Source organism: Cyprinus carpio, chromosome B13 (assembly GCF_018340385.1).
Source record: "Cyprinus carpio isolate SPL01 chromosome B13, ASM1834038v1, whole genome shotgun sequence".
In the NCBI taxonomy this organism is placed as follows: domain Eukaryota; kingdom Metazoa; phylum Chordata; class Actinopteri; order Cypriniformes; family Cyprinidae; genus Cyprinus; species Cyprinus carpio.
The window spans coordinates 23,286,304-23,301,273 of NC_056609.1; the positions used below are offsets into that span (position 1 = coordinate 23,286,304).

The following is a 14,970-nucleotide window of genomic DNA, read 5'->3' on the forward strand; positions in this document are numbered from 1 at the left end:
TTTTTATTAAAAAAAAAAAAACATTTTTACTATAACTTTTGATCAATTTAAGGCATTAAGGATTAAAAGTATTAATCTTACAACAAAAATCTTACTGAGCCCAAACTTTTGAACCTTTAACCTAAAATGAGGATGTTACTTTAAAAAAAAAAAAATTAACATGTTATTTATCAACTATGAATAATTCAACGCGTTATTTCTTAACTTTGTGGCTTGTGAAGGTCAGCATAAAGTACATGTTGAATCTTTTGAGAGGTGAAAGTGGAGCAGATGTGTGAAAGTGAGAAGAACTAGAGGGTGTGAGGAGAGTACTAGAAGAAATCAACTTCAGCAAGGTCACACAAGATCGAAAAATCTCATGACTGAACACAGATGCATAGTAACACATCAGTGTGTACCTGACACTCGCAGCAGATCCCCGTGTAACAGCCTGAGCTCCTGCGGCTTCCTAGAGGGATCAGAAAAATGACCATCAATTAATCATGATAAACACAGACTAAAGATTCTTACCAAACCCTTATTTACTGTTACTTTCAAAACCAAACTCCCCAAGAACAGCGTTAGATGACAAAATCTATATAATGAAGTCAGAGCTTTGTAATTTCTAGTCTGCAGAGAGTGTTTCTGTACCTGCTGTTGTGTTGATGCTGTCCTGCCCACATTTGGACCAGGAGAGTCCTGCAATAGAACATAAAGGACCAAAACCTCAGTGTGTGAGAGTGAAACCCACCTGGCCTGCAGAGAAAACTTGTGCTTGTGTGTGTGAGACTGAATGAAACGTACCAGTCTGCTTTGCAGCGTGTGCAGATCGTGTGCAGTCTGTCTGATCAGCAGTCGTAACTTGTTGCTGATGACGTGAACCTTCTCTTTGGCCTCCAGAGTGTCTTCTCCCTGGTCCTGTAGCAGGATCTGTGAGGAGAGCTCCTGCAGGCAGTGCACCTCCCTCTCACGAGACTGTAAGTCCTGCTGAACAGCCTGTTATGCACAGATAACAGCCCATATATCAAGATATGAAGAAATTTTGTCCCACAATTATCACATTTTTGTGGGGGCATTATTATATATTGTACAACAACAGCACACACACACACACTATTCTACCTTGAGTGTGTCTCGATGCTCTTGCAGGATGTTGAGGTCTGTGTTTTGGTCATGGATGTTGACCATGTAGCGCTGGCTTTCTGCTTTAGCTAACCACAGCAGCAGAGAGTGAAGAGTCTCGTGAAACTCCTGTGAAAAAGAAAATGGAATAAACAGATGGTCTTCATTACAGGGTGCTTGTGTGTTTGGTTTAGGCTTCACTATATCATCTTTACAGAAGCCCTAAAGGAAGTAACAGGAAAAAATAGCACATAATTTGCCCCCCAAGCTGGCTTTTTTAAATTAAATGATAATTACATTTATTTGATAGTCTGTCACAGTATGCTGTAGCTTTAAGAACAACATGTACCCAGTATTTATAAAAAACAACTTTGTGGTTTTATGGTCTTTTATCCTGAGATAAAATATCATCAACACAAAAAGTAACAAGTACAAACTTGTGAAGGTACAGAGACATGAGCTTACTAAAAGCATCTTGTATTGCAGTTGCAAAACAAAACAAAAACACTCATGGTACTTTGCTGTAAAGTCTTAACTCTGGGATCAGTGTCACATTTCGAGCTTGTTTTTCCTCACCTGACACTCCATGAGTGCTTGATGCAGTCGATGTTCCCAGCTGTCCAGGGCCGCACAGGCCTGTGTCCATTTCTGATTGGCTGACTGCAGATTCTCACGTAGTTCTCGTAGTTCGGCGCTGTCTCCGTGCTGGAAGCACCGCCCACTGAGATTAACACCAATCATCACTGATTTGTAGCCGTTAAAAATCCTCTGCATGTCCTTGTGAAAAAAAAAAATGAGAAAATGAACCTATAAGGTATATGCCTATATAATACACAGTACCATTCAAATCTTTGCTCACCAAAGCTGCATTTATTTGACTAAAAATACAGTAAAACTATAATATTGTGAAATTATTACAATAAAAAAATGTTTTTTAATATATTTTACAATGTAATTTATTTAGGTGATGTCAAAGCTGAATTTATGATCCTTCATAAATCATTCTAATATGCTGATTTGATGCTCAAAAAAAAAAAATATATTCATATTATTATTATAAATATTGAAAACAGTTGTTCTGCTTAATATTTTTTGTGGATACCATGATACATTTTTTCAGGATTCTTTGATGAACAGAAAGTTCAAAAGAACAAAATTATTTGAAAAAGTAATCATTATAGAAGTATATACAGTGCTGTTCAAAAATTTGTAATAAGTAAGATATTTAAATGTTGCTTAAATAAGTCTATTCTGCTCACTAAGACTGCATTTATTTGATCAAAATAGAAAAAAAACTAATATTGTGAAATTATTACAATTTAAATGAACTGTTTTCTATGTTAATATTCCTACTTTAAATTTTTTTTTATTCCTGTGATGCAAAGCTATTTTTTCATCATCACCACTGCAGTCTTCGGTGTCACATGATCCTTCAGAAATCATTCTAATCTAATATGCTGATTTATTATCGATGTTGGAAACAGTTGTGTTGCTTCATATTTTTTGGAACCTGTGATACTTATTTCATAAATAAAAAATAAATTATATTTTACAATATATTCACATTTAAAATTGCAATAATATTTCACAATACTGCTTTTTTTAATGTAATTTTGATCAAATAAATGCAGCCTTGATGAGCAGAAGAAACTCCTTTTAAAAGCATTAAAAAAAGTACTGATCCCAAACTTTTGAACTCCTTTTAAAAGCATTTAAAAATAGTACTGATCCCAAACTTGTGACGTGTATATTTAAAATATATAAATATAAATTAATAAAAATGCACTCTCTCAAGTGCATAGTTTTATTAACTTTGTTTGTATCTGATCCTATCACTCTCTAAATGTCTCTGTAAGTAAGTACCTTTAGTTCGTGGATATTGCTCTCCATGTCTCTGATGGTGATTTTTGGCTCTAGAGTTTGAAGCTTCTCTAGCTCAGGCATCACAGTGTCCAGCCATGCCATGACATCAGTGAGGTCAGTGTTGAGTTTGTGCCACTGCTGAAGATCCTGTGGCATGCTGCACGGCTGCACCTGCATGAGCTCCCATCGCTCGATCACACCTGACGCCACAGATCAGAGGACAAAGGTTAGATATCACTGAAACTCAACTCATGTATGACCATTTCTGTAAAAGTACTACAAATAGCAATACCTGTCTTATCAGCTGCAGAGAGCGCTGTCAAACCATGATCGTCCAGTTGTTCTTCCTCGCTCAGAATCAGTTTCACTCGCTTTATACTGTCTATACTGCCAGCACACTCAGACATGAGTTTATCCTGGAGAGAAAGAGGAAATGTGTTTATATGTGTGCACCAATATTAATGTGTGTTTAGTGAGTGTGATGCATGTGTGAGGACTCACATAGGCCTGTGGGTGGTACTGAGCGCTGGTGTCAGTGGGTGAAGATGTGAGACTGTGTATGATCTCTCTGTTCGCTCGCTTCCTGTCTGGCGCATTTGGAGAGTGCCACGGCTCCACCATTGACCTTCCCCCTAAACGAGAGACAGAGAGAGATATTATAACTCCTTATATCACTTAAAACAAGCATGCAGGAAGTCATCACTCAGTTGCACAACATGCTACAGAAAACAAAAAATCAATAAATAAAACCAATGTGCATTATGAAAAACATCTGTTTAAACATGTACTGCAACACATGCAGGAGCAGATTCTTGGCAAACATAAAAACAAGCATCATGGGATTTCAAGAACATGGACAGCTGATTGAGAGAGGAAGTTGTTAAGCAGTCAGGCAGTGAGCACAAGGCATAAAATGTCTATTATATTTAGAGGTGAATGAAGGAAACATGTTAAAACACGCATGTAATGTGCAGTGATAGTGCTGACAGCATGCAGCAGGCTGATGCCTACCGGACACAGCCTTCAGAGCTTTAGATGTAGCTTTAATAAATGACTGAGAGCTCTCAGTGACTTCTACATCTGCAACAGAAGAGTGGCAGACAGACAGTGATCTAGACTAATAGAGCGTCATTTATTAGACAGGCAGAGATCTAGATACATTATAACAGGGAGGCAGAAAACAAGATGTACAGCACTATGTACACAACTAGAGCATTGAATAACAGCTCTAGATACACCAATCTAATTCATCATATGGATCATTCCATAATTGGGGTACATTTCACAGCAATGAAAAATGCAAAAACAACATGCTTTCTCAACAAAAAGACTTGGTTTATTTATATATTTCATCAGTGTAACATATGCTACTTGCCAAGCCATTTTAAAATAACACTGAAAAAAGATTTTTCAAATTTACAAATAAAAATTGCTGGAGTTTTTCTATACTGAAAAATTGCACATTCACTGTAATTCTGTGTGTTTTTGTCCATTTCTTTGTAATTGTTTGTCAAATTTACTTACTGTTTCTACACCTTTTTTTTTTAACTATATCAGCCATTTCTTAGTTGCAGGTGGTTGAACAGTCAGTAACATAGTTGACAGAAAGTTGTGGAAATATTGCAGAAATAAATTTTTTTTTTTAGAAATTCATTTAATATGATAATATGGACCTCAGCAGTTTTTTTAAATAATGACTTCGAATAAAAAAAAGGGACATTGCAAAAACAGTAATTTAAGGGACATCAAGGTAATTTCAAGAAATAAAATATTATTTTTGTCAAGAAAAAATATGATTATCAATGGACATGACATGTACCCTAAATTGTAGAATGACTCATATAATAGATAAAGAGATCTAGATACAGCATTACAGATTACTAGTGCATATATACACACTAATACAGCACTGGATAGTAGACAAAGACATTTAAAACACTCAAATAAATAATCCAATAACAGACAGAGATCTAGATTCTCTTTAAACAAGCAGCAAAAAGAGCTCGACACTCGTACCTAAAAGATCAACAGAGCAGCAGATTACAGACAGTGATAGATATACTCAAACAGAGTTAGACTCTAACTATCTGGGCACTCTAACAGAGTGTCATGTAAGAGACAAAGAAATCTAGACAGACCCAAATAGTGCAACATATAGCAAAAACCGAGATCTAGAAACTAACAGAATGGCCTATAACAGACGGACAGATGTAGATAGAGCTGCAGAGACCAGTCTTTAAAGAGTTACCTGATAGAGCGCTGTAGAACGTCAACTCCTCGTCATCCTCTGGAGATGAAGATCCACCCACATCTACGGTGTGGTCCCACTCCAGTGGGATTGAATCCACACTGACGGGGGTCTCACGCCCTGAGCGCTCTAGAGCAGGTGGTATCAGCTGGGACACGGCCTGGCGTACTGTTAGAGAAACATCAGAACTCATCGCAGCCTCCTCTTCCTCCTCCCTCTCCCACACCCCACCGAAATCAGCCGAGTCCCGCCGATCTGTGTCTCTGTCTGAGAACTCTCGGTCCTCCTCATGCACCTATGAGAAGAAAAAAGTAGAAAGGGTTAAAGTCAGTACTCAGCCATGAGAGTATTGTTCAGTGTTTGTGAGATGAGTCTTTTCAAACTGACTGGGCGTCTGCTGATAAGACGGTGGTGGAATCGGGCGACTCTGCCAAATACTTCCTGGCAGTATGAGTGCAGCTCTTCTAGTTCATCTTCAATGAGTACGGCGTCCAGCGGAGCACTCTTCTGGATCAGGTTCTCTCCAAATACAATCAGAGCATCGATCTTATTTGTGTTTAGAGTGATCTCCTGCTGAAATGCCTGCAGGAAGTCAAATCACAAATTATTTTTCATTCTGACTGTGTAACCAGACTTTTATACATCAAATCAGAGTGTACCGTACGTTTAGTTGACGCATCTTTTCATGGATATCGCTCTCGGAAAAATGCTCCACATTGGTGAGCTGAAGGTCCATTTCAGTCAGCCAGACCAGAATCCCCTCCCGTGTTCCTTCAAAGTCTTCACGTTGAGATGTGAAGTGCTGCACAGAGGAGAAGCATTCAGAGTTCAGAAACATTTTAGAAAACTGAGGTTTGCCCAAAAAAGGTACACTTTGTTGTCATGGAAATGAAGAATTGAAGGTCAGAGATGCAATTAATTTTAACATTTTCACAGGTTTTAGGTTTATTAGGTGACATTTCCAAACCAGTCATTATTTGAGAATTTAACATAGAATAAAAAGTACAGTTCAAAACTATGGGGTTGGTAATATTTTTTATGTTTTAAAAGAAGTCTTATGCTCACCAAGGCTGCATATATTTGATTAAAAACACATTAAAACAATTTTTTTTTGTAATTTTGTGAAATATTGTAAACTATTTTCTACTTTAATTTATTTAAATTTATTTCTGTGATGGCAAAGGTAAACTTTCAGTCTTCAGTCTCACGATCCTTCAGAAATCATTGTAATATGTTGATTTGCTGCTCAAGAAACATTTCTTATTGATATAAACAGTTGTGCTGCTTGATATTTTAATTTAAACTTTCATACATATTTTCAGGAGTCTTTAATGAATAGAAAGTTTTAAAAAAAACAGCATTTATTTGAAATAGAAATCTTTTGTAACATTACAAATATTGTATTGTCACTTTTGATCAATTTATTGTCTCCTTTCTGACTAAAAGAAAATAAACACACACACACACACTCACACTCACACCCGCTCACACAATCACACACACTCACACACACAATCACACACACTCACACACACTTACACACACACACACACACATATATATATATACTGAATATATGACTTTAATAAAAAAAAAAAAAAAAGTATGACTCAAGTCTGACCTTTAACCTGCGGAGAACAGTGGCCACTCTCTTCTGTAATGTATCCCAGCGCTGGTTTCCCTCATGCACCATCAACTTTAGCTTACTGGCACCATCTGTCCGGTTCTCTCGTGCCAGACGTCGGTATTGTTTGTTCACCAGCTCCAGCTGTGTCAGGCGCTCATGGACCTGGCGCTGGAAGGCCTGCACGCGAGTATGTTTAAAAACAGTGTTAATAGTCCAATATATTGCGTCTAGACTATCACAGATTTGAAAGCTACTACACTCTTAAAAACAGGTTATTTATTGTCATTTATAGTTCCATGAAGAACCTTAAACATCCATGGAACTTTTCCATTGCACAAAAGGTTCTTTATACTTGAAAAAAAGGTTGTTTAGATTATTAAAATGTTCTTTACACTAAGAAAAACAGTTCTTTAAAGAACTGAAATGCTCTTTGTGGAACCAAAAATTGTTTTCTTTGGCGTCAAGGAGAAAACCCTCTTAAGAGTATATTTCAGTATTAATTTTAATCTGTATGAGAGTTCTGGTGCTATTACTCAGATGATGAACAGGCTACTATGAGTAGCCTTAAACAGATTCAGACCTCAAACTTTTTGAGTTCCTCTTTAGCACAGGTGTAGAGTACATCTTTGGTGGCTGGGTTGGCCGCTGTACGTTCTGCTGTGTTCAGCCACTCTTCAAAGCGTGAGTAGTCATCCAGGAACTTGCACCACAGACGCCATGTCTCCTCGATCCTGCAGGGGACAGTATTGAGCACAGTGGTTAGAGAAAAACAAAAACAAATGTGTGACATTATGCAACCAAACATGCTGATTTGGGTGTTTGTATTGACCTCATTCTCCTCTCCATAGACATGGCACATATGTTCCTCCAGCGGCGGTCCAGGCTGAGCGTAGTCTGCTGAATGGAGTCGTTCTCTCCATCACTGCCACAAGCATCCGCATCATGCAGCAAAACGTCACACAGGGTCAAAACAGACGCTACACCCTCTGTATGCTGTTCGATGTCTCTCTGCAAGTCCTAGTGGAGAACAACATCACACTCTAAAGGCCTGCTCACACCAAGGACAGGACTATAATGATAACTATAAAGTTTCAATAACTTTATTCTTTGAGAAGAGGAAGGTCCACACCACAACTATAATCATAACGACACAGAGGAGCAATATCATTGGAAGCAATTTCAAAATCCATCCTGCTTTAAAGAGCTTGAGCATTCTTGGTGTGAATAGGCCTTTAAGACTAATGTAGGCCTATACCACAAACTCATCAAACTATCAGTCATCTAAGAAAGATGACATTGCAAAGACATCAAAGTAATGCAAAAGGCTACATCAATGTAATTTCATATTAGGTGAAACTTCATGTAAATTTTCAATAATGGAGGAATATACACTTAATGGTAAAGATGAATAAACTTTAGTGTCTCTCTTTACCTATACTCACCCTATAAAGCATTGGTGCTTAGAGAAATCTACCTCAAAATGCATTGTGCACATATATATCAGTTATTGTGGTTTTGTTAATGAATGCACCGATTACCTGATGCTCTGCTAGTTTGCGCTGTATCTCATCACAGTGGCAGATGCTGTAAATGATGGGTTTGGCCAGTTCGCCCTCAACACGGGAAAGCCAGGTACGGAGATTACTCATGTTCTTATCCAGCTGCTGCACTGTCACCAGCGTCTCCTTCAGCTTCCTCACCCTGAAATACAATCAGTCAGTCTCTCAATACTTACAATTTTTCTTTTTGCTGGTATTCAATAGAACAGTGTAAGTGGAGACAGGAAGCAGTAAGAGGGGAGACAGGAACAGAATTGGGAAAAAAAACCTTAAGCTGGGACTCGAACTCAAGTCTTTTGTGTATCACAACTTTTGTGTGTATCACTCAACAGCAGTTAAGAGTTTTGATTGGTTGGACATTTGCTTTCCTGTAAAACGGTAGTCAGTCACAGTCATAATTTCTTCTATAGAGTGCAACAGTGTCTGTCCACTTTTTTTTTAGTGTCCTTTCTCCCATTTTCCCATTAATTTGCCCCATAGGGGTTTTAAAAAGTGCAATTTCTGTAAAAAAAAAAAAAAAAAAAAAAGCTGAAATGTTAATATGATACACGGGTTGTCTGTCTTTAGATGTTTATAAGTTATCGCTAAAAAAATTCTTATGGAGATAATGAATGGGATTTTTACTTTAAAAACCTAGAAGATATTGATATAGAAATGGATTCTTGCGATGAGTTTTGTTCTGTGTGGTGCATGAGGAACATTTTACATAAAAAGCAAACATTTCTCGACCTAGTGTCATTCCTATAGCTAGCCTGCCAGCTGAGGTTTACAAAGACACAATGCAGGACAAAAGGGTTTTTATTAGGTTTGAGTGTGCAGTTACCCACGTCTGGTCCTTCTGTCGCAATCTATTCAACCCAGACCAGAACACTCAGTGTTAGAACTATCTGAGCATGTAGACGGCTTTCAGGCCACTCTAAAAGTGACGTCATGTGACTAAGAGGATGGGGGCATTCCTTCACAGTCATGTGACATTTCCAATGGAGGTCCAACCAAAACAAACCGGAGTGCTGATGTGGAAGAAGTGACATCACACAACAACTCAAATGCACGTGACAGCAATGCATCGAAGCATTTGCTGTGCCTATCGGAAGGTTTATTCTTACAGCAACAAACACAAGCATTATTTGCATTTATCACATGCAAAATGAAGGGAAAACACACTTAAATAAAATAACAGTTGCAAGAAGTCACTCAGAATATTTGGTGGAATGAAATAAGGCAATGAAACAAGCTGTACTCTGTATCACATCAATACAAACAACGCCTTAAAATATGACAAGATTTAGAAAGATATACTCTATAAATAAAGCATTAGTAATTGCATGATTGCATAATTCCAAATACATGCATCTAGCATGTTCTTCACAGCCTGATTTTGGTGCAAATCTGTTTAGAATTGAGAACATGCACCATCTGCACATCATCAGAACGCACGTCCTCCATAGAAACAAGTGTGTTTCCATGCAAAACAGAATCTGATCAGTCCTGCACTGAAGCTAGTGTTAGCCACAGAACACACACTGACAAAAGCACTGCCCATCCCCCTATCACAAAACATGCATGCTTACACGAAAGCCCTGTGTCTGTGCAATTAGCAAACACTTACTCGCAGATTGGTGAGGCTCCATGGCTCTCTCGTGTTAGTGTTAGCATGTCTGTCTTAATGGCTGTGGCTGATCTCACACAAGCTCGTCTCACAGACCGTGAACTGCTGTAATACATTACTCCCATATGGAAGCAGATTAGCCTCAATAATAATTCACGATGCACACATGCGTATCCCAATTCACATGCATGAAATATTTGATAAATATGCATGACAATATTTTGTGTACATGAACTGGATGTTGTGAATATATATCTTTTTTGTTTGCACGTAAATTGGGATACGCATGTGTGCATCGTGTTTTTTGCGTGAATTATTATTGAGTCTAATCTGCTTCCATACTCCCACCTTCCTGACCCCCTCTCATATTCAACCCCCCTCTCTCTCCCTCTCACTGAACGGCCAAGAGATGCATCATTTACATTGGAGATGGTGAGGATACTCCATGTTCCCATCACTTTCTTCAACTGCATTACAAATATGCTACAGCCAGTAGTTTTAATTATTTAGAAACATTAGACTGTCATATCACATACAGCAATTTTGGCATGAGCAAGTATATTTTAGAGGTGTGTTACAGAAATCTTGTGGAGAGAGTTATGCATTTTTTTATGACAATCTGATACAGAAATCAAATCTGAATATTAAATGTAAAGCAAAATTGTCTTGAGTCATTAATGTAGCAAGCGTGATTGCAGACAGAGTTATGCATTACAAGTAATGTGAGTTAGGTAGGTACTAGTAAAGTAACGCATTTAATTTACAAGAAAATATCTGAGTTACTTTTCCAAATTAATAATGCAAGTAACTTTGTTTTCCCTTCTATTCACTCACATCTCTCCTGTCCACCATGTTGAGAGAAACTGGGAGTGAGAAACAAAGGCAGAGGCACTTTCTTTAGCCTGAGGCTTAGTAATTTCACTTTTGGTGTGAATGGGCCTTTACAGTTGGCAAAAATATAACTTTTGGGGTTTTTGTTATTAAAAATAAACAATTAAGCCCATCCCAGGTGACAAAAAGTAATGCAAAAGCATTACTTTCCATAAAAAGTAACAAGTAACACAATTTTAGTTACTTTTTTATGCAATACTGTAATGCATAACTTCCCCAAACACTGATTGTAGGTAACACACAAAGGCTACCAAACCCTATTTATGTATCAAAAGTTAAACAAAAGTAATTAATCGTATCCCTTACATTCAAGGACTGGTTGTATCAATTAAACAATTGAAACCAGCTAAAACAAACAAACAAATAAACAAACAAATATAAATACTTAGAGGACCAGAAACATTAAGCTATTTCTGAGAAAAACTCTAGCATTATTTGTTTGTTGTATGTGGCATTATGGGTGTACAGGGTAAGCCAGAATGTGCAAAACTAGTGAGCAGGTTTGACAGGTTAAACAGCATCATGTACTTTTGAAAGTCATTTTCTTTCACATATGAGATTCTTGCCTAACCACAGTTAATAAAACAGTGTAAAAATACATCAAAAGAATATATGTACTGTATGTTTGTCTGTGTGTGAGTTCATAAGAGTTCAAACGGGACTTCTACATGTGTTGTAGTCCTCTGTGGTCTGAGGTTATGTTCCATGGGCCAAAGCTAATTAAATACAAACCTATCCTGAACAGATTATTAAGCCATTTCTCTAAGCAACAGGTGGGGGAACTTCACTAATGATCAAGGCAACTTAAAAGAACACATAGAAACAAAACATAGAAACATCTTCAACACAGAACACTCTAGCTACACTAGCAACCACCTAGTAGGAACATACTAAAACCCACTCAGAACAACTGCTTACAGTAGCAGAAACAATTCCAAGAAGTAAAAGTGCACTTCAAATACCCAGATGATGCACTTAACTGAAGAAAAAAATAAATAAATATGAAGTGTGGAATTAAGCTTTTCTTACACAGTAGAAAGACAGAGACTGTCAGAATCTAATGCTGGATTACAAAATAACATAAAATACATGCACTAGATAGACAATGCAGGGTATAAGTGTGTAGCATATAATGCATCATTTGGGACATGTCTTGCATCTTCCAACATGTTTTGCACAGACAAGTACCACTCATATTAAAATAGAGTTAATTTGTAGTAATTGTTTCAGGTTTAAATTTCTCTGGCATGCTTAATTTCAAGCACTTCAGCTAAATTAGTTAAATAAAGATAAATCTGGGCCACAGGGAACCACGTTGGTGGGCCTCACATAGGCAGTCTTTCAGTCTTTAGAAGAGAGTAATTCACGGGTGTTGGGAAGATTCAGAGCACACTTCAGCTCTCTGAAGGGTTTAATTCAATCGTCCCACTTCACGCTAGTCAGTATTCCATATCAATTCAGGACGATAGTCATGGTGTATAAAGATTGTTAAAACGTGGAATCTTATTTGAGAGGAGACAATAAATAAATAAATAAATAAATGCACACACACAAACAGGCAATGCTGTCACACACCCTAAAATAAGCTTATGGCCATAGAAACACTTCCAGCTACAGGTGTCTAAACTTCTGAGTGGAATCTGGAAAACAAATTTCCTCATACAAACACCCACAATAGAGTCCTTAAAATAGGGAGTAGAGCGTTTTAATTAACTTTCCTGAATAGGGATCTTATGAGTGTGTTCAGTGGGGGGTGTTTTCAACACAACATCTGTCCCACGTTGGTCCTTTGTCCAGCAATAGTGAGCAGGGTTTTGTAAGACACCAAGAGTTCAATAATACAATGGCTGCCATCATTTAGCAAATAGCAGAAGAGCAGAAGGACAGAACTTTGATGCTGATTGGCCGAGGGACACAATAAGAGTAGAAAGAAGACTTATTGGATGGTGAGTGGACACAAAGGCCCGTGCTAGCAGACCGCAGCTGCCGCGTGTGCAGAAGCTGTGAGGGTGAACTCTGCTGTGATTTTAGCTGACAAAAGAGTCAGACGTGTCTGTGTCAACTTCTGTAATCTTGTCTCAATCGCACATTCCCATTTGCAAGTTTGTGTGAGTGACATACACAAATATATACACATAAACTGCCATTCAAAAGTTTAGCGGCAGTACATTTTTAATGGTTTTAAAAGAAGTCTCTTATGCTCACCAAAGCTGCATTAATAAGTTAAAGTAAAAACAGTAATATTGTAGAATATTATTACAATTTAAAATAATTTCTTCTAATTACAATAATTTATTTTTTAATATAAATTAAATGTCATTTATTCTTGTGATGGCAAAGCCAAATTTTAAGCAGCCATTACCCCTGTCACATGATCACATGATCCTTCAGAAATCAATCTAATATGCTGATTTGGTGCTTAAGAAAATTTCTTATTATTATCAGTGTTGAAAAAAATGATGCTTTTTTCAAGATGAATAGAAAGTTCAAAAGAACAGCATTTATTTGATATTGTAATATTATCAATCTTAATGACCCCAAACTTTGTAAATATTACAAATGGTAATGTATACAGTATATTAACATATCTCTTCAGATGGTCTAAATACAGATTAAAAATAATCTCTTAACACTTGATAATGACAATAAAAACCAGCTGAGACAGGCCCAGGCTTGCTGGAGTCATGCTTGTGAACTTTGACTTCAGACACAGAGAAAACAAAAGACACATTATCGACACAGGCTCAACCCATTACTAAAACACTATTTGATGTACAAAAAGTTAATTTAAAAGAATAGTTCAACAAAGTATACATTTACAGTCAGTTGGATCATTATCTCTGACAGGGTGATCTTGTATCATCCCGAAGGTGTTTATTTTTGGATAACAACCCTGTTGACTGTATGCGTTTTGGTTAAACTCGTGCTCATGGAGTTAGTGGTTGATGGGAAGGAATATTGACAGGCGTAAACCTCCAGCTCAAAGTGAGAGCCGACAAACAGGCAGATCTCGTGCCTGGTTACCTACTGATCCACAAAGCTACTTTTAGTATCTACATGCACCTGCACAGCGTGACATTAGTGGCACAGAGCCAGAGTTAACATTCAAACCGCTTATAGACTAAACTATGATAGAAATGTTTGTAGCAAGGCATAATTTGTCTGCCCGACTGTTTGCAAACCAGATTAAAACAAGCGAGCATGCTACTAACACAATAGCGCTGCCAGTTTTTAAGGGAAGAGGAAGCTGCAGGTAAAGAGTGCAACTTCTCTTGCAATAACCTCCAAACCTTCTCTTAAGAGGCTTGTTTAAGCAACACAATTACATTAAACGACAATCCACCAGCTGATCTGCTTACTGTCACAATTTTCCAGCTGTATTTTGAATTTTGAAGTGCTTTACTGACATCAATGATTCCAAGAAGAACTTTTAAAATCCATGAAAATTTACACTACACAAAAGGTTCTTTAGATTACTGAAATGTGCCTTTTGTTAAGAAAAGAATGTTTCTATTAATGTTTCTTAACAAAAAATAAACAGATGCATTGAATGTACTTTATGATGATCCCAGAGATCCAGAACCAAAGGCCAGAGAAAATGCAGAAAAATCAACAAGCTGGCCAGCAATGTATCATGAAGCTACAGCCACCATCTGTCTAATCAAAGAGCTGTCAATCAAACGAAGAGCAGGACAAACCGACCCCCTCCATACGTTCCATCCACCCTGATACTGCCCATCTAGACTGACGCCACGTGTTTGTCTACATTTCAATCTCTCTCTCTTGCAGTTTCTAACTCAGTGGAGCTAATGTTTAATGTTTTATGACAAACTGTCTGTTAAATAAAGTGTGACTGAGATGAATTGGATCAATGTCAGATTAACATCACTGTGCTTTACGAAGTACTTTGAAAGCAGTTCATATCCCATGACCCATACGCTTTTAAAAAGCCAAAGTTCTCAAGTTACGTGTGCATCACAGTTTTATGGTCACATTCTAGCAGTGTAATAAAGGAGTGTTATGTACTGCATCTGATTTGGTGTATTTCAGCCTGACCATGCTCAGGGTTACT

At 37.5% G+C, this 14,970-nt stretch overlaps 1 protein-coding gene across 2 annotated transcripts in view; it reads right to left on the reverse strand.

Moving 5' to 3' along the window:
- The window catches only part of syne2b (spectrin repeat containing, nuclear envelope 2b), a 93,152-nt gene that overhangs the window by 2,006 nt on the left and 76,176 nt on the right, over positions 1-14,970 (reverse strand). For both annotated transcript variants that reach the window (XM_042737368.1, XM_042737367.1), the window contains 16 exons: positions 8,378-8,540; positions 7,669-7,856; positions 7,420-7,570; positions 6,834-7,016; positions 5,877-6,014; positions 5,600-5,794; positions 5,213-5,507; positions 3,976-4,044; positions 3,466-3,596; positions 3,257-3,380; positions 2,965-3,164; positions 1,678-1,878; positions 1,102-1,230; positions 784-975; positions 631-678; positions 399-448 (listed from right to left, as the gene is read on the reverse strand). In XM_042737368.1, the coding sequence (XP_042593302.1) occupies positions 399-448; positions 631-678; positions 784-975; positions 1,102-1,230; positions 1,678-1,878; positions 2,965-3,164; positions 3,257-3,380; positions 3,466-3,596; positions 3,976-4,044; positions 5,213-5,507; positions 5,600-5,794; positions 5,877-6,014; positions 6,834-7,016; positions 7,420-7,570; positions 7,669-7,856; positions 8,378-8,540 (2,457 nt within the window). The remainder of the gene's footprint in view (positions 1-398; positions 449-630; positions 679-783; positions 976-1,101; positions 1,231-1,677; positions 1,879-2,964; positions 3,165-3,256; positions 3,381-3,465; positions 3,597-3,975; positions 4,045-5,212; positions 5,508-5,599; positions 5,795-5,876; positions 6,015-6,833; positions 7,017-7,419; positions 7,571-7,668; positions 7,857-8,377; positions 8,541-14,970) is intronic.